The 23,848-nt window shown below is 35.0% G+C and overlaps 1 protein-coding gene across 9 annotated transcripts in view; it reads right to left on the reverse strand.

The window, feature by feature from the left end:
* Positions 1-23,848, reverse strand: part of Epb41l5 (erythrocyte membrane protein band 4.1 like 5) — a 131,887-nt gene that overhangs the window by 50,352 nt on the left and 57,687 nt on the right. For 8 of the 9 annotated variants that reach the window (XR_010050760.1, XM_063258938.1, XM_063258939.1 and 5 more), the window contains exons 15-16: positions 20,329-20,371; positions 19,893-20,008 (exon numbers count right to left, since the gene is read on the reverse strand). Coding sequence is in view for 8 of the 9 variants with exons in the window: in XM_063258938.1 (XP_063115008.1) it covers positions 19,893-20,008; positions 20,329-20,371 (159 nt within the window). In the remaining variant the exon portion in view is untranslated. Of the gene's footprint in view, positions 1-10,610; positions 16,383-19,892; positions 20,009-20,328; positions 20,372-23,848 lie in introns of those variants that run through there. The other variant, XM_063258944.1, reaches the window with a different exon arrangement.

Raw genomic sequence — 23,848 nt, forward strand, 5'->3', positions numbered from 1 at the left:
AGAAAGAAAAATCAAGCTTTTTAAAAACAAAACAGGTTCAACTAAAACTTACAAAGTACATAAAGAAATCTGATGCTAAACAACTAACAAACCAAGCCACAAGCGTACTTAAAACCAAGAAAATAAATGAAGCTATTAAACTAAAATACTAGATTCTGAAACAAGAGAAATCAAATGAGTCAGTAAATTAAACAGTCAAAGGGAAACAGTAGACTGAAAATCAAAGAAAAAAAATTCCTGAATGAATTATTAGGGAAATCAGATTTAAAGACCCAATCCAAAAATGGTCATCTGAGATGAACATACACTTCTCAGATGAAGAAGTACAAAAGCAAATATAAACGTGAAAAAATGTTCAGCGGCACTGGTTATTCGAGAGATGCAAATTAACACAACATTAAGATTTCACCACATCCCCCAAAAAACAATTAGTATTAAGAAATCAAGCAGAGGATTTAGTTTAGCGGCATAAGTGCCTGCCTGGCAAGCCCAAGGTCGCAAGTTCGATCCTGATACCAGGAAAAAAAAAAAAAAACAGAAAGAAATCAACCAATAACAAATGCTGGAGGAGCTGTACAGAAAAAGGAACCCTTCTCCACTGCTAGTGGGAATGCAGACTTGGTGCAACTACTGTGGAAATCACTGTGGAGATTCCTCAAAAAATTAGGATTGGAGGTCCCATTTGCCCCACCTATCCCCCTTCTGGGTATCTTCATAAAAGAATTAAAAACATACATCATGGATGTATGTGCACCCATGTTTATCAGCACAGTTTATAATAGCCAGATCATAAAAACAACTTAAATGCCCACTGACTGAGGAATGGATAAACTAGATGTGATATTTCTATACAACAGAATACTATTCAGCCATAAAGAATGATAAAATGGACAGTTTTATAGGTAAATGGATACACCTCGAGATCATACTTATTAGTGAAATAAGACACACATGTACAAACATTGTATTATTTCATTAGTGACAAAACTGAAATAAAAACATGTATATGTGTATGTATATAAAAAAGTTAAGATTCAAAAAGAAAGCTTAATGGCCTCCTCTGCCATCCACACAGCCTTTTCAGAAGCAAATTCAATGCCTTCCTTTACTGAACACCTCTGTAGGCTCTGCCTTTCCTTCTACATCTTGTCTGGTCTTTTTGTCCCAGAGAGAATGACCTCAGCCAAAGCAACAGCTCAGGTCACACCTGCCTTTACTAATAACCCACTGTGAGCCATTTGGAGTTCACTCTTGGACGTGCTGTAAGGTTTGGGGTTTTTTGCATGTGGATATTCAGTTGTTCCACTATATATATTGAAGGTACAATCCTTTCTTCACTTACTTGCTCTTGCATCTTTGCCAAATCAATTGTCTGTTATGAGTATCTTTCCTGGGATTTATATTGGTACCTTGGTGGTTGGTCTATATTGATATCATGGCTGTTTTGTCATGATTGGAGTACCTTTGTGGTAAGCCGAGGGACTGGGGAGGGCTGGAGCTCTAATTCTGTTCCTTTATCAAAGTTGTTTAGACTATTCTGAGTCTTTTGTATTTCTAAGAAATGTAAGAACATGTTAATTTTAATGAAAAATGGTGTTGACATTTTGATAAGGGATTGTTTTCTTTTCTTTTTTTTTTTTGTATTTTTCTTTTTTATCGGTACCAGGGATCGAACTCACGACTGTCTGCTTGCAAGGCAGGCGCTTATGCCGCTGAGCTAAATCCCCAGCCCCAGGGATTGTGTTTTCTGATCCTTATTATTTTCTTCTATTTGTTTTTGGTTTTAGTCTTTTTATTTCTAATTTCTTAAGGAAAGATGTAAAGATATTTCATAACTTTCTTTTCTAATAAAGGTACCTGGTGTTAAAAAAATTTAAAAATAGGAAAATCATCAAAAAGGTAATAAATATTGATAAGAGACTGATGTAAGTGGGAAACTGTGACATAAGGAATTTGAGTGGGAAAGAGAGATAATAAAAGGGCATCAGTAACAGAAGAGATACTGACTATAGACTTTCCAAAAGAGAAGATATTCATGAGGGATTAAACACTGAACACAAGCTTTTCTACTTTCTCATAAAACAATCCTAAAGTGACAGTATAGAGACACAAAACCACATTCATTTATAAACAACAAAAAAAGAAGGAAGAAAAAAACTGAAGCGGATAAACAAGTGGCCAATGATTAGAAAGACTGCAGAAATCTATGAACTAGAAGTTGGGAAAGTTGAGGGGAAAAAGCAAGTCATTCAATAGAACCCAAGAGAAATCACAAAAATCAGCCAGGCATGGTGGCACACGCCTATAATCCCAGCACTCAGGACTGAGGCAAGGGAACTGTTACAAATTCCAGGCCAGTGTAGGTTACAAAGTGAGCTCAAAGCCAGCCTGAACTGCATATAGCAAGACCCAGTCTGAAAAAGACAAAAAACACACCCAAAACATTACAAAAATCTCCAATTCTTTTCACTTTCTTGATGGTACCTTTGAAATACAAATATTCAATATTTGATGAGTTCCACTTAGCTATATTCTCTTTTGTCATATGTGTTTTTAGTGTCATATCTAAATAAATCATTACCTGATCCATGGTCAAGCTTATGTTCTCCATGAAGACATTAATATCCTAGCCATTATACTTAGGTCTATTATTCATTTGAAGACAATTTTTTATACAGTATAAGACTTCCAATTTCACTTTGTTCTGTGGATATCTGGTTGTCTTATCAGGATGAAGCCCTTAGAAAGTAAGAAGTAAACTAGGCATGGTGGTACAGGCATATAATTGCAGCACTTGGGAGTCTAACACAGAAGGATCACTAGCCCAGGATGTATGAGTTTCAGGCTGGACAAGATATTCTCTCAAAAAACAAAACAAAGCTGGGTGGTATGCATGCCTGTCATCCCAGTACTTGGGAGGCTGAGGCACAAGGCACAAGGCCTTGCTTCTGTGAGTTCAAGGTCAGCCAGGGCTACTGTTACGGTTTATGTATGGACGGCCCCCCAAGCCTCATGTAGTCATGGAAGCACCAGAATCTAGTGTTTGCGATTGGTGTGTAATATAGCACTGGGATTGGTGGTGTGAGTGCTGCATCTGTGGCCAAGGATGAGTAGTTGGCATACTGCATAAGAGGGAAAGAGTCATGCTTTGCCCTTTTTGCAGTTTGCTCTTGCTGCTTGTAGTCACCATGAATGACTGCCCCTCAGCCATGCCATCCTGCCTTGGAGCCAGCTGAGTATGGACTGAAAGATCCAAAAACTAGAGGTGAAATAAATATTTCCTTCCTTAATATTGGGCATCAAAGGTTTTGTCTCAGCAATGATTAAAGTAACCAAGGCAGAATTTGACATTAGGAGTGGGATTATTGCTGTAACTAAAACTATGTGGTTCAAGAGCATTCTAAATGGCTTGTGGGACATCTCCTTGTCAAACTCTTCCCATAAGCCATTTAGAAGAGTAGTCCTGTAATGGCTTAGGCTGTTCTGAGGGGAGATTTGGCCAGAGGTCAGAAGACTAGAAAACCAGTACAAACCTGGCTCAGGTGGTTTTTGCTGGGAAAAAGGACTATATTGGTTGTTGGACTCCAATGTGTGTTATGGCTTGGCACAAAGTCTGTGTTTTGTTTGTGCCCAGAGACTTTGCCTGAGATTAGGATTAAAGGAGGCAGAGTGATTCATCTGGCAGAAGAAATTTCAAGGCAGTCAAATATTGAGGTAGTGGCATGGCTATTGTCGGGGGGCTTTTAGCCAGATTTATGTTGCAAATAAAGAGCAGGAGGATGTAAAATGTTGTGTTTGGCCAGAAAGCTGTGAACTGTAAAGACTGAGCTTTCTATTGATGAGAAGGAACAGAAAAATAAAAATCACGGCCTGTAGGTATCACAGGAAGAGGCGGTGGATCTCCTTTACAGCTTCAACACTGCAAAAGTGAAAGACTTTGTTTTGAGGAGAAAGCTGCAGAGCACGATGTTCCAGAATGGTGGTAAAGGCCACAAGAGGTGCCAAAATGGTGGCAGCTGTACCAGGTTCCAAAACAGCAGTGACATAGAGAATTTGTTCCTCACAATCAACTTCAGAGTGCTCAGTGATCTAAGCACTCAACCCCTACAGCCAAGAGAGAGGAAAACTTGGCTACTGCTCCAGCTGGCAGCAGACCTTGGCAGTACCCATGTGGCACTGGTTTTAGAACATGGAGAATACACTTCAAGTTTTGAGGTTAAAAAAACCGCTTCCACCTTGATTTCAGAGGGTCTGGGAGGCCAGGCAGTGTGACCCTGACGGGACAGTATGTAAACCTGTGTGAAGCCAAGGTGCAATGGAGAACCCAGAAGTTTGAAAAAGCCAGGAGCATGGGATCTACAGAGCTGTCAAAGTGGGCCTCAGATAGAAGCTGTGGGAACTAAAACCACTGGAAGTGCCATGTGGGGTGGAGTCATCCAAGCCTTCTGGAGCTCACTACCAGATTGCTTCAGATGCCGAGCATGGATGTTTGCCCTGCTGACTTTCGGACTTCCTTTAGTCCCAATCCTTTGTGTCCCCCATTTGTACCTTTCGGAATGGGAATGTTCACTTTGTACTCCTGTATGTTGGAAATGTTTAACTTTGTTTTCATTTGTTTATAGGGTTTCAGCTGAGAGTGTTCCTTACATCGTGGTGTAGTCTTGGAACTCAGACTTTTCAGCAATGCTGAAACTGTTAGGACTCTGGCAACTCTTGGAGATGGACTAAATGTCTTTTGCATAAAGGATGGGCCTGAGTCTTTGGGGGATCAGTGGTGGAATGTTATGGTTTTTGTCTGAGTGTCTCCCCAAAGCCTCATGTAGTCACAGAGGCAGCTCAAACTAGTGTTTGTAATTGGTATGTGGTGCTGAGATTGGCAGTGTGAGCACTGCACCTCCCCACAGGTAGGTAGCTGGCATACTATAGAAATGAGGGAAGGGGGAGTGCTTTGCCCTCTTTACCCTGTTTGTTCCATGCTTGCAGCCACCATAAATGGTTGTCCCTTAGCCACACCACCCTGCCTTGGAGCCAGCTAAGTATGAACTAAAACCTCCAAACACTGTAAGTTAAATAAACATTTTCATACTTCATTTTGGGCATCAAGTATTTTGTCTCAGCAATGAAAGAAAAGTAACCAAGACAGCTACAAAGGGAGTTCCAGGCCAACTCATATTACATAGTGAAACCCTGCCTCGAAAAGACAAAACAGACAGCAGAACTAACATAACTGGAAAGTCACCTGGAAAAAGTCGATTTCATCACTTCCACCTCGATAAATGTAAATGGATCTGACATTCAAATACAGTATAGGGAAATTAAACTCTCCTATCCAAGTGTTGTAAGTAAGTTGTATTACTCTGAGCCGTGCCAGGAAGGAAAACCATCTTAACTATTAAAATACAGAAATCAGTATGAGAAAAAGATGGACCAATTTGCTTATACAAAAACATGTACAGAATAGCAAAAAATAAAACCAAAAGCAAGATAATGATAAACAAAATGTGATAAACAAGATGTGAAAGTACACATCCAACATTATACACAAGATTTATATGCTTAGTATACATATATAGCTAATTAAAGATAGACAAGAGCCAGAGAACAGCCCTGTTTAGAATGGGAAGAGACTGAACCTTGGAATGCCTGTAATTGCAGCTGTTCCAGGGACTGAGACAAGAGGATCCTAAGGCCAACTTGGACAAATTGGCAAGACCATGCTTTAAAAATAAAATTTTAAAAGGGCCAGAAATGTGGCACTGGGGTTTGTCTCCAGTATGATAGCGCGGGTATGTATGATAAAGTTACAGATAAGAATAAGCCTTACTATGAAAAATATAAATGGCTCCTAAACATAAAATACTTGTAACATAAAGTGGAAAATACACTGAACATAAATTCTGAATATGGAGCTTCATAGATATGTGTCAAATCATCAAATTATTTATTTTGGTGTTGAAGACTTAATCCAGTACCTTGAGCACATGAAACATACATCCTTTACCACTGGAGTTATATCCCAGCATCAAGCGTACCTCAACAAAGCTCTATGTGGAGCGAGGACCCCACTGAGATTATCATTTCTTATTTTTGAGACTGACAAAATTCCAAGTATTTAATGATATATTGCTAGTAAATCCAAAAGCAATACTGTATTTCACTGGGCAAATTTAAAATCCCCAATGAAGCAATATCAAGATAGATTGAAATGCATTTCCCACCAAATGAATGCCTTGGTCACATGGGGAGATAAAACTAACTCGAATAAAATTTAAGTACAGTATTTTAACTATGTAATCACACAGGTAGATGAAATCCACTAACTTTAAACACAGTATTTTAACTAGTCTAAAAAAAAAGAGCTATGTGAGAAAATGAAATTTTACTTAGGAGATCTGTTGTTGAAAGTGGTAGGACTATCATTTCTAAAACTAGCTTACATTTTAAGTGGATATATATGGGGATTTTGATACTGTTGGGAGCTAGGTTTATACTGTGAGGCAAGATAAACAGGTAAAAGAACTAAGGAAAGCAAAGAAGAATACTGACCATTGTCTTGAAATCAACATAAAGTATCAACATAAATTTGTGATTTAAAAAGTTATATTTTTAAATATGTCTTATCTCCAGCCCAAGACAGTCTCAATAAGTTGCACAGGCTATGATTGAACCTGTGATCATCTTCTTGCAGTCAAAAGATATCAAAAGATGACTGCATGAAGAAATGCTATGGTATGGAGGAACCTTAAAAACAAGCCAAGCAACAAAAGCCAGACACAAAAGGTCTATTAATATATGCTTTTATTTACAGGAAAATTTCAAAATGTGTCAAACATCTAGGGGTAGAAATTAAATTAGTGTTTGCTTCGGGTTAGGGGAAGAGGTAATGGAGAATAACAGCTAATGGGTGTTGCTTCTGGAGTTAATAAAATGCTCTGGAATTAAGACAGCGGTGATGGTTGTACACCTTTATAAATCTACTGAAAACCAATGAATTACACACTTTAAAGTACTTTTTAAAATGTAACTAGATAGCTCACTTCTAATCTGTGATACTTCACAACATCCTAGTGTACCCTCATTTCTCAATCATGTGCAAAGGAATATGTAAAAATGTTCTCTCTTCTATTCATCTCCTTTTCCATGGACACTTCGCTGAAACAGTTTGTCTTCCTACATACCTAGAGATTATTTTTTAAACTTACTTGAAGCAGTATATGCTAGCCACAGAAACAATGTCTCCCTTATTCACATTATCTGAAAATCTAGTTTATCCATCCGGGTCCTATTCTTGTGCATGTACTATTATATTTATGGTTTATTTTTACAAAAGTGAAACTATTATCTGTTTTTAACTCACATGGATACAACATAGGTAATTATATGGTCTTCCTCCAAATGGCATTCATCCTTGACACTTTCTTTACTTGCCATTCTAAAGCAGAGTCATTACTACATTTCTTTTTACTCTTCATACTAGGTCCCATTCTTGAGGCTGAGACAAGGCTCTAAGCTGTGAAGATTTGAAACTCTGTCTCACTATGTACACAGTCACTGTATGACTTTGGATGTTACATACCATTTCTTTGCCTTAATTTCTACGCTAGCCTACTTTACAGAGCTAAAGCATTAAATATTTTACTGGAATAAATACACTACACTTGCAGCACAGAAATACTTGTGTCCATTATCACATTATGACATCTCCCTATGAGTTTTACATTCTTTACTCAAATGAAGCGCATCATTTTTCAACTACACCTTGCCCTGTGCTACTTTATAATTTCCTTTGTTATAGACCACTCACCTGTAATGACTGGCTATCCAATACTTCTGAATTCTTTATATCACTGGAAAACTGATGCAAATACCGGGAAGCTGCCTTAACACCAGCCTCTTCTAAGTCTTCTAGAGTCCTGCTTGCCTAATGATTTACACCTGTATCAGGTAGTGGCAGGTTCTGGATATACTGGGGGTCAGGGGACATTCCTCAAACCAAAAACCCAAATCCTCAAGGTGACAACATTTTTCCCATTATCTTCTACAAGAGTGACCTAGTTCATTTGTCCTTAAAGACTCATTCAATATATCACCCAATACATCATCTTCAAGTGTACATTATCTCCACCAGGGTCTCTATACTTTTAGTGCTACCTGAATCCCATTTCCCCACTGGATCTCTAAGACTGTTCATTCTGAAACCTTTATATTTCTGGTCAAAATGTCTTTTTTGACCATTCTTATCTCCCTTGCCTTCACTTCGTGTCATCTTACATATGCTATGCTTACAAGTCTGTCATTTTGTATTCTTCAATAGATTATAAGCTGCAAACAAAGAGAGTATCTATTTTGTTTACTCCTGTCTCATCAGAAGTCAGAACAGGCCTCCATATTCATACATCTGACTGAATGTCAAGTACATCCTGGCATACTCAAGAGATGGAAAAGTAATCCAAAATTTTAGTTCTGATAATGAACCATTGTTAGGTTGGGCCATTATTAAAATTAAGGAAAGTAACATTAGGATGGATTGTTTGGAAGCTGATAAGACTGTTCTTGCAATGTTAATAACATGATTTCCAAAAATTTTTTAAAATGAAATGCTTTTAAGATACATAAGGAAAGACGTCAAAAGGGCAGCAGCATATTTAAGCTTAAAAATAAAAGGTTCAGGCTGCTCATATAAAACAGAAACTACTAATAGCCAGCAGTTAAAATCCTAAACTACAGGAGATTACAGAGAAAACGATGTTACACAAAAGGTAGAAAAGGTCCTAGAGGTTTAGGGCATTAGGGACAGGAGGAACTACCAAAATGGATTAAAAAATGATACAAGAGTAGTATCCCTAAGCTAAGTGAGAAGTGTCTCATGCAGACGTAAGCAAATGTTTGGAATAATTAAAACCTCATTGAAAACTGATTACAAATGAGAAATCTAGGTCATATGTCATTAACAAAAGCTATTCTGGTGAAGAGGTAGCATAATACTATTGGCCCATGCAGATACTTTGTATAGATTTGAACAATGTACCTCCTGAAGACACTTCACTTTTGTATATTATAAAGTTTCCATGTAATTACATTATTAAAATAAGATACTTAGTGCCATTTGCTGGAAAGCCATTGTCAAAAATATATGAACAATGCAACCTACAGTCTCTTTGTGTCTGAGACAAACTCTGATTAGAACAGGTTTAAAAGTAAAGAGAAAAGAGATAGTACAATAATGAATACAGACACGTGTTTCAAGAGTTTAGCTAACAATGAAATAAATGAGGGAATTGGTTGAGGAATATGTAGTTTTAATTTTTTGTCTTTTTTTTTTTTTTATTGGTACCAGGGATCGAACTCATGACTGCACACTTGCAAGGCAGGTGCTTATGCTGCTAAGCTAAATTTCTGGCCTCAACAGTTTCTTTCTTAAAGATATAGAATGTTACCAGAATACTGGTAAGAATATTTTAGTTGATAGGAAAAACTGATGACATAGAAGAGAAGGGAAAATTGTTGATTTGATGTTCTTAAGTAATAAAGGAGAAGGAAGTAATGAACCAGTGGTCAGGTAGATGGTTCACCTAGGGCAAAAGATGCATATCTAAATGCAGAAACATTCCCCGATTTGACAAAGGGAAGGTACAGATGACCTCCTCTACTTATTTTCTCAGTAAAATAAAAACAAGGTCATCCATCAGCTGAGAGTAAAAAGTGAGAAGTGAGAAAGCAATAAAGGATGGGAAAAGGAGAAATACTACCCAGCACAGTGGAAGAATGAGTAAAGAAAATGCGACAGTCTATCAGGCAGCTCTGAAGACCCTTTCAAATTTTATGGTCAATGCTTGAAAACCATTCCATAAGACTGTATGTGTTTCACCATCGACACACACAGTAGAGTGGGATTTAACCAGCTGTGAACAAGGAAAGACCAAGAAATTTGAGGATATACGCAAAAGAGTCATTGTACCTATGTGTACAAGAAAAATCAAAAACATCAAGGACCAAACAGCTACTCTGATAGGTTTAAGGTCAATTAAAAAGATTCCTCAAATTTTTCATTAAAAAATTCTCCAGACTACCTTACCAAATCCAGACTCAAGCCGATACTGTAATTCAATGCCTTTCCAATACAATCAAATACTTTTAACGATTATTAGATGGCTGTAAAACTCCAAAATGACAACCTGAATGTTCTAGTACCCAAATGTCCATAGGTCTTTCTAAACACTTTCAAGAATTTTGCTGATGGAGTCCCAGAAAGAATTAATACAAGCTGGTTAAACTTAGGTGTTTTTTCTAACTTCCAGAGAGGAGCTTATAATCTAGTAAGTAATCCTGAAACTAATGGCTGGGTTACAGACATAAGCTTTAAGAACCTCTTCTGTGTAATAGTATACATCTAGTGACATTTTACCTACTAGGATGTTTCCCACAATTTCTCAATACTATTGCATTAGTTCCACAAGATAAATCAAGCCCGCAATCACCTATCATCTCTTATTTTTAATTCTTTGCTTTTATTCTATTCCTTAAATTTAAAATATTTTTCATTTATTACTGACACAAGGGCTTTAAGAAAGAATACGTACGTTCTTACAAATCCTAACCACACACTGGTATATCTCAATTTTCCTTTATTAAAACTAGTTTTAAAAAATTCAAAATTTCCTTCATCAACAATGACAACAAAAAATAAGAATTCCAACTGTTGAACCTGCTTTTAAGAGGCAGCACCACTCAGAATCTTCAGTCACAATCCTTGTAGAATGCTGTTCTCCCAGTCAGATAACTGTTCTCCATGTCAACGTAAACACAACATTGGCCAGCCGTCAAGAACAAACTGCAAAAGTACCACCACCTAGAACTGAGGCCACAGTTGCTTGTAAGGAACAGAGGCATAGGTAATTAATTTAAAGAAAAGTTTTGTGAGAACAATTTGCTCAGGAAGACCAAGACTATTTGTTTTTCCACTTCAGTATAAAAATACGTGTCAGAAAAAGCCACAGAAATGTTTTTCATTTTGTCAATTTCTTTAAAAATTTTCTCCTTTCTTTACTAATTCTTTAGGAAGGCTATGCCCCACTTTCCTCACCCCAAAAAGCTGCATATTAGCAATGGACAAGAATTGATTAAAGAAATGAAGTTACTGAAGGTGACATGCTCCACATTCTGATTTCTATGCCACTAATGTTAATGCTTTAAGATATAACTGATGATAAGGTATAATTTACATTAAAATACAGGAAGTACATGGTGGGAAAGAGAGTGCTATTGGCACAAGATTCTATTCTTGCAATGCCATATACAAGCCCTAATACCTAAGGTTAAACAATAAATTAATCCAACTTATTATTTTCAAACTCAGTATTCAACAGCAAACACAAAATAACAATTTGTTAAAGCAAAAAACTATTGTTTAGAAGTAAGAGTTTGTCCAACCAAAACAGTTAAAAATACCATGGTCAAATTTAACTACTGCTTCCATCATTAGAGTGTTTCACCAATATTAGACAACTGTCTTATCAATTTCTTCAGTTTGCATTTGAAAATACAAGGAAGGTAAAAGAGACTAAAGCTGAAGAATTAATATGCTCTGTGAAGCCAGTCGTCTCCACAACATTCTTCTTTCTTCTGAAACCCAAAGACATCATGCTCTACACTCTCTACCTCCCAAATATATGGTACTGTTTTGGCAAAATGAAATGATAATAAAGTAAAGGCTAACAAAAATTGTTTTTAGCACAACTAAGTAAATACATAAAAGTCTTGTAAATTCAAAGAACTATTATAATTAGGAAGGCTCAGTTGTTTCATGCTATGTCTTTATCCTCCATTCAGAAAACACTTCTCTTTTGTATCTTGGTATGTTTACACAGACATTTTTACATTCTGGACCACTGTAACAATAAAGATCCACACAAGTGTTATACATAATAAATTTGGAAGGGGAACTAAAACTTTAAGCCTCCATCCAAGAAAAATGTGAATCACTGTTAATGCAATATTAGAATGTCTCTATATAAGCTGCTTTTAAAAACTGATATACTTTGCACGTAGAACAAATTAAGTTCCTCTTTCCCTCTGTAAATTCATTTAGCCCACTTAACAGTTTACCCTAAATGCCTCTTGGGCGGTGTGTAGTTGAAATAATTGGACTGGTAAGTGATTAAAGTGCATCTATGATTATCATATGAAGATTTGACAAGTTAAAGTCAGAGATAGGAAAACACCTGAGAAATGTCTTACTACAAAAATAAAGATCTTAATTTAAAGCTCATTTATTTTCAGGTGTGAAGGATTTTAGCTTTAGTATGTTTCTTTAGGTTACCTTATCCATAAGAACACAGTTAAAGCATAACCAACCTAAGTGAAAAGAAAATCCATGAACTGGGAAAATTTTGGCTGTCTTTCAAAGGACTTATATCTAGAATTTTTAAAAAACCAGGCCCCCCAAATTCAAAGACTCAGTCCAAAAATGGGCATCTGAGATCAATACACACTTCTCAGATGAAGAAACACAAATGGCAAACAAATATATGAAAAAATGTTCAGTATCATTCATTGGTCATTTGAGAGACACAAAACACCAGAGATTCCATTTCACTGCCAGAAAGAATGGCTACCATCAAAAAATAATCCAATGACAAATGCTGGTGGGGCTATGAGGAAAAAGGAATCCTTCTCCACTACTGGTGGAAGTGTAGGGTGGTGCAACCACCGTGGAAATAAATGTGGAGATTCCTCAAAAACCTTAGATTTGAGGTCCCATTTGACCCAGCTATTTCCCTGCTGGGTATCTTTCTAGGAGAATTAAAAGCATCACACCATAGCATTTACATGCGCACCTATGTTTATAGCAGCACAATTTGTAATAGTTAAATCTTGGAAACAACTTAAATGACTATCAATTGAAGAATGGATAGAAAGATTGAAGTTTGTTTTTTAATATAATGGAATACTACTCAGCCATAAAAAGTCAACCTTGAGACTTTTCTAGGTAAATAGATGCAGCTAGAGATCATACTCCTAAGTGAAATAAATCAGACTTGTATGTATAAACATCATATTGTCTCCCTAGTGTAAGAAACTGATAGAGAAAATAAGATCCACAAGGTACAATAGATATTGTGAAAGGGAAAGAAAATGCTCAAAAGGAAAGAAAAACTAGGATGGGGGAAAGGAGGAAACAAGAGAAATACATACATATATATATATATATATATATATACACACACACACACACACACACACACACACACATACATATATACACACACACAAGATAGCTAAGATAATTGTATTTTGTATTACTCATTCTATTAACTGAAAGGAACACTTAGTGCTTTTATTGTTGATCAATTTTGCATGTTGATATGTGGTAATTTGAGCAACTATTCTCTTGCCTCAGCCTCCAGAGTACTGCGATTACAGGCCTGTGCTACCATGTCTGGCTTGTTTTGAAATTCTGTATCATTTCTATTTTTTTAAATTCTCTTTCTTAAAAACCCTTAATGTAAGGTGTTGAAATTGTTACATAAAATTAGCAGAAGTACTAATTAGCATGCCAGCATGTGATCCTGGATTTGTGTCATAAATTCCTTGATCAAAAGGGTGCTTCTAGAAGGTATTACTTCTATAATCTAGAATTTATGATCACTGACCCTTTGGGCATAATAAAGTACAGAGTAGAGCTAAGTTAATAACAAGGTTGTAAATTCCTCATTACTCCAGAAACATGTATAGCCATTTTAAAAACACTAGTAGTAAGAACAAATACTCATGACACAAGCTGAATATCTTAACCAAGTATCTGGGAACAGAAAAGTGTTTTGGGTTTTAGAATATCTGCATATAAATGAAGATATCTGGGGGATGGCACCAAAGGCTAAAAATGAAACTAATTTATGTTTCACGCACACCTTATACACATAACCTAAAGGTCATTTTATACAACAGTGTATTTCCAGAGCATTTTTTTTTCCTTGTCTTCTTGCTATAGCACCTGTCTTTTTGACTATAATTTGTCACATGAGGTTTGGAGGGGAATTTTCTACTTGTACAGTCATCTCTACCCTACATAGTTTCAGATCTGGAGCACTTAAAATTTCGGATGTTTGGGTGAGCAATGCTCAACTACTGATGTGAAATCCTAAAGCATATGGAAGAATCTACAAAATAAAGAAATCTACAAAACAGAAAGCTGTATATCACATGTTAAAAAAAAAAAAGTACCCTACTGTATTCTTTGTGAAAGTGTTACTCACATTTACTGTATGCTGACCTTGCCTTTTCCCAGAAACATAGACTGAGACCATGATTGGCCTAGCCCACACCAATAAACAAAATAATTTGTCTTTATAAGTATGAACAAATCTCATACTCCAGATCTTGCAGGACCACTCTGCTGTTAAGATAGCTCCTTTTCTGCTTCCTCTGCATTTGTTATATTTTAAGTTAACTTTTACTTTGCATTATAACAGTCTTGACTCCCCCATTTCTTTGTTCTTTGCCAGAGTGAGAGCAAGGACCCAAAGAGAGATGGAGGCTCATTACAGGGGATTCCTAGTCCACCCTTAGAAGACACTCCACACCTCCCACCCTCTGCCAGAAGCTCTCTACCACTGAGCCACATCCCCAGCTCATAAAATCTTTTTTTGAATAGCACAAACCAGGGATTTTGAGCTTAAAATCATAAAATGTTATGATACAAATTCTTTCAAGAAAAAATATCACAAATAATATTTAACAACAAATTGAGCTATGTAAATTCTCAAACTAATGTGAGAGTCATTAGTGTTTATTTTTACACACATCAAATGATTTTAGGTTTAGCAGACAGGAGCTATTTAAGATAAGTATCCATTCATATCCAGAACTACATGGGAAAGAATACTTTGAACATTTATCCCCTTACATTATAATGGTAAACTCACAGGCTAAAACCTGCCTATAAATATCATGTGCTAAATATTATTTAGTTCTGCTTCTTTAGGTCTTCTATTGATAAGCTGTGTAATATTTACAACCAACAGCCCAATATTAAAGCCCTCTAAAGTTTTCATTAGTATCCCAGAGTGGATTTATGGGATAAAACTGACCTCTAAAGTAAACAGGATGGACTAAATGGGTTAGAATGTTTATAATTAAGTTTCACCACCTTGAAACAGTATGAATCCTCAGACTATAAAACATTATAAATTTCTATTTATAGTTTAAAAGTTCTCCTAAAATTTGAAAAAATGCTAAAGGAGATGCTTCCCTTGTATGACTTCCTATCCCATCAGAAATATATTTTTCCAGTTAATTTTCCTCTAAAATCAAACTAAAGCCTTGATTAGTTACCTGCCCAAGTTCAAAGATAGCAATATATATCCAGTCAATCTAAAAATGATAGATGCTTCAGTGTCTCCAGAATTTTATTTTAAAGGTTGTTCAAGACCAGGTTATGAGGTTACTGAAAACCTGGGTAATCATTTTGTGAAGTATATGAGATGAGATGAGATAGAAAAGAAAATAAAGTTTAAAAATATATATATTTTCTATTTTGTATACTCATTCGGTTAACTCTTGGTTGACCATTCAAAGTAACCAATCAGACTTCTCTCACTACATGGCTCACACCATTAATGTGATTTCTAAATTGTTAATTTAAAATACTTGTGCTTATTAAAAAGTAAAGTATATTAAAATTTTTACCAATTAAAACACACTTAACTAAAAGTAAGGAATTAGCCACTTTAAGAAATTAAAACAGAGTATAAGAACAATATTATAAAAATACTATAAAAGGCTGATACATCAAGACTGATGATGCTTTCTTTTTGAAGTGCTTTTAACACTAACCTTTCTTTAAATCTCAATGTGTATAGATAGCACATGGTGGAGAGACAATTGATAGCCAAACACAAACTTCCTGGGAGATATTCTGAGTCATTTATTAACAGGCTAAAATCATGAAAATCCTCTCCACAGTGCCATACACACACTTTCCAACATGGCAATACCTGTCATTGTCATGGATAGCATAGAGCTTCTTAAAATCCTCTTCCTTTCAAAAGAATTCAATCAGAAACAGAACTGTAAAACTAAAGACTCAGTATAAAATAAGCTCTCCCAAATATTCCTCATGTGACCAATCTTTTATAAATATCAGAAAAGGTACACCATCAACTTGGATGACAAGCATCCCAAGGCCTAAAAGGCTTAACACTCATATTTCAGTCATGGTTGTGTGGCCAGGAAAACGAGCACCATGACGGACTCCTGCATTCTTCACATTGTGCTCATGGACACAGTCTGGGTAGTTTCTATGTGCGGTCAGGGGTGGGGGCAGGCCCCTTGTATTCAGCTGGTTTCCACCATGTTGACAGCAGTCACTGGCAGCAGAGAGCCTGGATGGTTGGGGAGTGGGAAGGGAGCAGAGTTAGTGAGTAGGAACCGGAGAAATCAGATGTGAAAGACGTAATCAGGAAAAAAGCAATGTGATTAGCATGCACCATTGCTCTGAGCATCTACCAACATATATACTCCATGCAACAACATTCAAGAACAACAAGGGGGAGAAATACACAAAAGGATACATATTGGAAAAGTAACAATTTGTGTGAGTAATCAGAATTAGCTAAATTAATTAAAGGGAAATTTCACAGAGAGAAAGACATTCTGTATCTGTTCCTGAAATGGTTCAAAAAAAAAAAAAAAATCAAAGGCAGCAATGTTTGGGTTCCAATGAAAAGAAATAAATACTGCAGGCCAGGGTGTAGTGGTACACATTTGTTAATTCCAGCACTTGGGAGGCTAAGGCAGGAAAAGGCCAGATGAAAGTTGGAGGAAACTACATATCAAGACCCTGTCTCAAACAAAAACAAAAACACCCAGAAACAAAGAACAAAATTACAATCTACTTAACTCAAATATCTGAAAGGTGAATGCTACTCAAGGACAAAGGCTTATGTAGAGAAGGACAATTGTGAAAATTGTCCCCCAAACTGAGATTTCACAAAACGGAAATCCAGAAAACAATTAAAAATATTAAAAAAAAAAAAAGGAACTTCAGAAGCCATGCAATTTTGCATCAGTGTTTCCAATTAATAATCACTGTATTTTTCAGCCAAAGTTCAAGGGACATCAAAATGAAATACAACAGGTACAGATACTGTGATGAGATTTAAGTCCCTTCCAAGAACCAATTTAATAAGAATATTAGATACCTTCTATTACCGTGCTACAGAACAAGCCTACAGAATCAGAAGACTGAAACATGCAGACACATAGTTATGGGGTTAGATGTGATCAGTCCTCCAATAGAAAAATTGACAAGGTTCAGCAAATCAAAATTTTATAATATGACAAAAGGGAAGTAGATTATTTCAAACAACTACAAAGAGAAAAATCATCCCAAATATAAAATTATCTCTCAAAATATTTTAAAATAGTGTTATTTTCCTAACTGAACCAAAATATCAGCCCTCAACTTTTTCCCTCAGGAAAACTGAAAAGGATTTTTCACAACAAATACGGAAGGCATTTTTTAAACAATAAAAATCTTTTCTTCAAATAAAATTATTGTATTAGACATAAAAATCATGACACTCAAGTCTGAAAATTTAGAAAATCAGGCTTATGTTCTCCCTTATAAATGTAAGATTTTCTTAAATACTATTCAGTTTTCTTTTCTTGTTTACAAATGATTTATATATTTAAATTACATGAAGTGATGAATTTTGAGTTACTGATTAAATATTCACCAAATTAATGATACCACTTAAAACATCAGCAACAAAAAGCTAAAGGTTTCAACAGGGACTAGGTTTAAATTGGCTACAAATCGTAAGAAATAAGATGGTCTATTATTCTGCCCAAGTGTTCAAACCTAGGGAACATTTTGAAATTTAACCTTTCTAAAGGAGGAAAGTTCCATATTCTTTTAAGGCATGCAGAAACTCAGAATTCAATGCAGAATGTATTTTAAATAAGGCTGGAAAATCCATTAGCTCCAAGACATGCCAGAGCCGTATTTTAGTGCTATGCCCTGTTAACACACACCGAGGCTCATCAGATTTTAGGGATCATTACTACATTTCAGAAAAGGAGGTCTCAGCACAACTACATAAAAGGAGGACACACAGCTCCAAATTTTTCATTTCTCTTGAAAAATCAATTAAGCTCAATACATACATTCGCTCTCTAGAGGATGCAGCAAAACATCTGGGTATGGCCTAACAAAGGGATTTAAACATATACCTACTAGGCTGAAAAAACTCAAAGGTATAATGTTAGAACAAAGGATGCAAACTAGCCAAATTCTCATTCTTTATTAAAAGACAAACATATTAAGGCAGTTTTTTTAATTGTTGACATCCCAGTATTACTTTTCTTTGCCAGTAAGTGAATGGAAAGAAAGAAAGCTTAAGAAGATAAAAACATAGTTATTTTTTGGAGCTGTATTTTCAATAAGGAATTAAACTTTTTAAAATGGCTTTAAAACTAAAATTTGACATTTAATGGCCTCATTCTTGAAACTGTGTGTCCACATGCACAAAGTAGCCTCACCATACAGCACAGGTAAGAAAAAAAATTCTTTTAAAAGGAAAAATGTGAAATCCTTCTGATCTTAATCACAAGTTATTCGGAACTGAAGTAAAAATATTCACCCCAAGAGCAAAGCACCCTGCAGTTAGTTAAGCCAATAGTAATAGTGAAAAACAAAAATTACATAGCAAAGACTAAATATAATCACCAACCACTGTTGACCCACCACCATGAAGGAAGAACTGGTTGCATAGAAAGCTGACCAAAACCTTGAGATCACCACAGAAACTCATTAGATTTCAGGTACTAAACCAACTAAGAGCAAGAGAAAAAGAGAAAAATCCTATGAATCATCAAAGTTTAATAATAAATAAACAAAAAATTTGAACAGATGATACACATAATATGATCACTGAATCAAATAATTCTCAAGCAGCACCACCCTTCCCAAAGCTGCATACATTTGGGAAAAAATGAAGTCAACCGATCAACTCCACTAAGCCACAAAATATCCATATTTGTGTATTTGTTATCTATCTAGAAAAAGACCCTGGAACGCTAAATAAATATCTTTGTTCTTATCAGATTATCTCTGAATCTCCAAAATATGGTATATTTCATGCTTTTTTTTTTTTTGGCAGTACTGGGGATCAAACTCATGACCTCGTGCTTGCCAGGCAGCCACTTATGCCACTGAGCTAACTCCCCAGCCCTCATGCTATATTTTATAAGACTTCAATCATTTTCCTTTTTGACTTTACATTTAGTCTTTAGTGAAGAAAACATTTAAAGTTGTAACATCATGCTGCATGGAAAGACATGTAACATTTTCTTATAGATCCGGGAAAGTTTTAGTGACTAGCAGGAAAGTTTTTTCAACAGAGAACCATCTACCACTCCCAGATCATGCTTATCAAAACAAAGACAGCCATCTCAACAAAGACAGCATCAAAGATATTAACATTTCTGTTATAGGAAAAAAAAATTATCAGTAGTATCCAAAACTAAGACTAGGTGCATACTTGCTTTTCTTTAAAAAAAAAAAAAAAAAAAAAAAAAAAAAACTTTGCTTTTTTATAGGCTGCTCATTTGATATTTCCATAAACATTTATTTTAATTTTGCTTTAGTATATGTACTGCCAAAGTGAGCACTTAGTCTTGCTTTAGACATTTCTTCATTTGGACAAATGCACTTTCTTCCTCATCCACATACCTTATTTTCCTTACTTCTATGACTGATCAACATTATGCTTGTCAGCTCACAAATATGAATAATTTGCTTTTAACCATGTTTAAAGTATTCCAAGATTATAGCATATAATTTAGAAATAATTAAACAAGCAATAATTTGGTTTAAGAAATTAACAAACCATTTCCTGTCATGCTGATCCATCCCAGAACTCCTTGGAAGATTCTCTATTTCCACCAGCACAGGGCCAGAGGATGTCGAAGGAATCACAGGCACAGTTGATCTCACACCCCAAGCCTTTGGGCAAAAATTATAAAAATCATTTATTTTTCTTAGAGAAAATATCACAAATAGAGTAGTAAAATAGAATCCTATTCATATAGTGATAAACATAGGACTCTTATAATGATTTTATTGAATATTAGTATTTTCTTAATTTTCCTGGAATTACAGGGACAGAAAATGTTTTATAGCGCATTTGCTCTAATTATAACATCTTAAAACAAGGAGTTAGACATTACTGAGTCACTTAAAATAGATGAAGAAAATGAAATTAATATTATTTAATATAATTAACTAAAATGTTCTAGTGTTTTTGAAGCTTAATAATATCTTACCTGTTGTGACTCATTATTCTGGGTTGAAACACTGTTGTGAACACTGTAATAGGGAGAAAATATATTAAGGAATTATATCTAAAATTGCAAGGCTTTAATTTTAAGACTATATACAACAGTGAAAACAGAATCAAAGATAGCAACATTTCTGTTATAGAAAAAAAAAAAAATTATCAGTAGTATCCAAAACTAAGACTGTCAGATGCCCAGAGAATATTTATAGGTGCATACTTGTTTTTCTTTTTTTTTTTAAAAACACTTTGCTTTTTTATAGGCTGCTCATTTGATATTTCCATAAACATTTATTTTAATTTTGCTTTAGTATATGTACTGCCAAAGTGAGCACTTAGTCCTGCTTTAGACACTTACTTTTTATCTTGTTTATTCATTGGACAAAGATGGCAAAAAAAAGAAAAGCATAAACAATTCCTTAAAGAAACCCAGCACAATGTTCCATGTGAATATACTAGTCACTTTTATATGTTCCTACTCACTCAGTATTTTCCACTGTCAGCAAGAGCTCAGTATTTTATTACCCCAAAGGCTTTACTATAAAGTCAGAAATTTCTATGTATGCTTTTCTCTCCAAATAATTTATAAATATATTTAAAAGTTTGGGTTTAGGTTGTACTCTGTGCCACCATCCAACCTGCCCTGCCTTTTAAAAAACTTCAAACCCTCTCAACCTATAACAAAAACAAACTGTAAAATAGTAGAAAATAAAATAATGCATTCAATAAAATAAGGATTCAAATGTTACCCCATCAGAATGAAGGAAAAATGACTGTCAACTTCAGACATTCTAACGCAATAATTGGTACCTCTGAAGTAAAAATACAATGTAAAAGAAGATATATTAAAAGTTTTTAGAAGAAAATTTCTTGAAAGTGAAAAAACAGCCTACAGATTTAATGGTAGCACCATCCTCCAGGAAAATGAGATACACAATTAAATACAGTCAAACACTTATTAGGGTCCTTAAAGGATAAGACACACCAAGCACACTTAAAAGCAAGTCAATGCGAGTGTCAGGCTGGCATACACTTCTTCATAACAATATTCAAGAGCAGTATAACCTTGCTAAGATATCACTCTACTAACAACAAAGCTTCTTAAACACAAAATCTGACTATAGCATCCAGACTAAGAATTTAAGAAATGACAGCAAAACAAAATCTACCTCAAGATGAAACCCAACCAATTAAGAAAGAACTCAAGATTAAAGAGGCCCATTGAAAGGCTAGGTAATGAGAAGTGGGCCATTTATATCCTACTTTTTATGAACTACATTTCAATTACAGGGGCAATCACCAGAATTTGCATTCCTATTGTCTGGAGTCAAATTCAAATTGTGCCATTAACTCTTTCTCTGCTCCTTAGGTTCCTCAAGTGCATGAGATTTAAGAGAATTAAATTAATAATTAACAAAAGGACAAAGAAAAGTGATAAAACCAACCAGTCAATAAGAAAAACTGTTCTATGATATAGTTTAATAACTAGATTAAATGAATGATCCATTTAAAAAAATTTTTAACATGAAATAATTAAACATAATCATGGACACAGCGTGACATTTGATTATGTACACAGGATGCACTGATCAAACCAGAGTAATGAGCATTCTTTCCTTTTTACTATCATTTATGTTTGGAGTCTTCTAGGTCCTCTATTCTAAAGCTTCATAAAATATACACTAAATTGATTTGAAAAATCTCTTTTTAAAACCTAACTGATTTCGTCATGCTTTGACCTGTATTGTTATATTGTTATGTCCTGTTTTATCTCAATCTCTGCCTTATTCATTAAAAAATTACTTAGTTATTTCTTATGTTTTTTTTTAATTAAGGGGAAAAATTTAAAAAATTAGCAGGGTATATAATAGTAACTTTTTTGATTTCCTATTAACTTGTTTGGAAGTCCTGTAATACTCCCACTATCTTGTTTTGACTGATTAGACTCTGTTCCATTCTGTATGATAGTATCAAGTTTGAGGGTATAGGCAACTACTTTGAAGGCAGTAAGATTCACTAAGATGCCCATTCTGGTTTGACTATTGTCTCCTTTGGAAGTCCTGTAATGTTTACAATGCTTAAGTTTTATTGGTCTTGTTCTCTACTGTTTTGTTCAACTTTATAATATCTAATGAGATAGACAATTCTTTTTAAGGAAACAAGAGACATCGTTGATAACCATTGTTGATAACCTTGTACTCTGTTTTACATCATGTGCTATGTCTATCCTTGGTTTGACTGACAGCTTTGTTTTGCCATATTTGACTTTATTCTCCCCCCCCCAAAAGTAATAAGAACTAAGGAGTAATAAAACCCAAAATGTGTAAATTTTGTTGTAAAAAAGAAAGGGAAAAAAAAAAAAAGAGTTCTAAATGATACAACAGCAAGAGTGTTTAGGGGTGTTAAATAGCTGACCATATTAATGTTTTTGGTTGGATCACTGAACACAACTGTTTGCAGTCTCTCTGTTTGAGGGTCCACTTTGTATGCTTTGATACTGTAATTTGAGCACTATCTCTAAGATGATAATATGTAATCTATTAACCGGTGATTTCTTACTGTTTTTTTTTTTTTTTTTTTTGGTAGTTCTGTATTACTTGTACCCTTACACTGCTTTGTTTTGTTTTTTCTCTTTTTCCTTTTAAATAAAATTAAAAAAAAAAAAACCTAACTGATTTCTCCTTCTCCAATCTTATTAAAGGCATAGTTTTGTAACTAATTTTTTACTCATAATATATAACTTGAAATATAATTTCAGTCTTAAGAACTTTGCAATTTTACCTTCAAATCAATTACGAAATCATTAAAACACAGAAAAAGTGTAGCTCCTTTGACAAGGTAACCAAAAAAATACGCAAGTAAAGCTCAACTTTTTACTGTACTGCTCTTCCCAAAATGTTATGCAATATAAGTAAATGATGATCCTGAACATTACTGAAGCTGCATGCAGCTTGCTTGCTATAGAAATTAGACTCACTGATCTGTGATACTGTGTAGTCCCTTTATTATCCTCTGAAGCTGTTCCTTTATTTGGAAATAACTTCAGTTGAAGTGATGAGAGAAAAATAGTTGAAGTGATGAGAGAAAAATAAATAAGGTTAACATAAAAAATGCTTATAATAAGTTATAATGAATCACAGCTGCTTTTTTTCAGGTAAGTTACACTGCAGAAAGCACTATTTTCTTACAATTATACTATTTTACTTTCAGGAGTATGAAATCATTGATTTCTCATTACTAACCTAGTCATAGCTTTCCTTTAGAAATAATCACATATAGTAAATTACCTTTTTTATTCCTATCGCCCCTCTACTTGTTTCTTCTTTTTCTCCCTTTTCTGTTCATTCAATTCGTATAAAAAGAACTAACAGACGCTGCAGTACACACAGTCTCAGCTATTCAGGAGGCTGAGGCAGGAGGGTCACTTGAACCCATAAGTTTGAGACCAGCCTGGGCCAGGACCCGTTCTCAAAAATAAAGTATTGGTGAGGAACCAGAATGTTGACTAT

The sequence above is a fragment of the Cavia porcellus genome, unplaced genomic scaffold, assembly GCF_034190915.1.
Source record: "Cavia porcellus strain 051 isolate PalLab524CR breed Dunkin Hartley unplaced genomic scaffold, mCavPor4.1 scaffold_12, whole genome shotgun sequence".
NCBI classification, from domain to species: domain Eukaryota; kingdom Metazoa; phylum Chordata; class Mammalia; order Rodentia; family Caviidae; genus Cavia; species Cavia porcellus.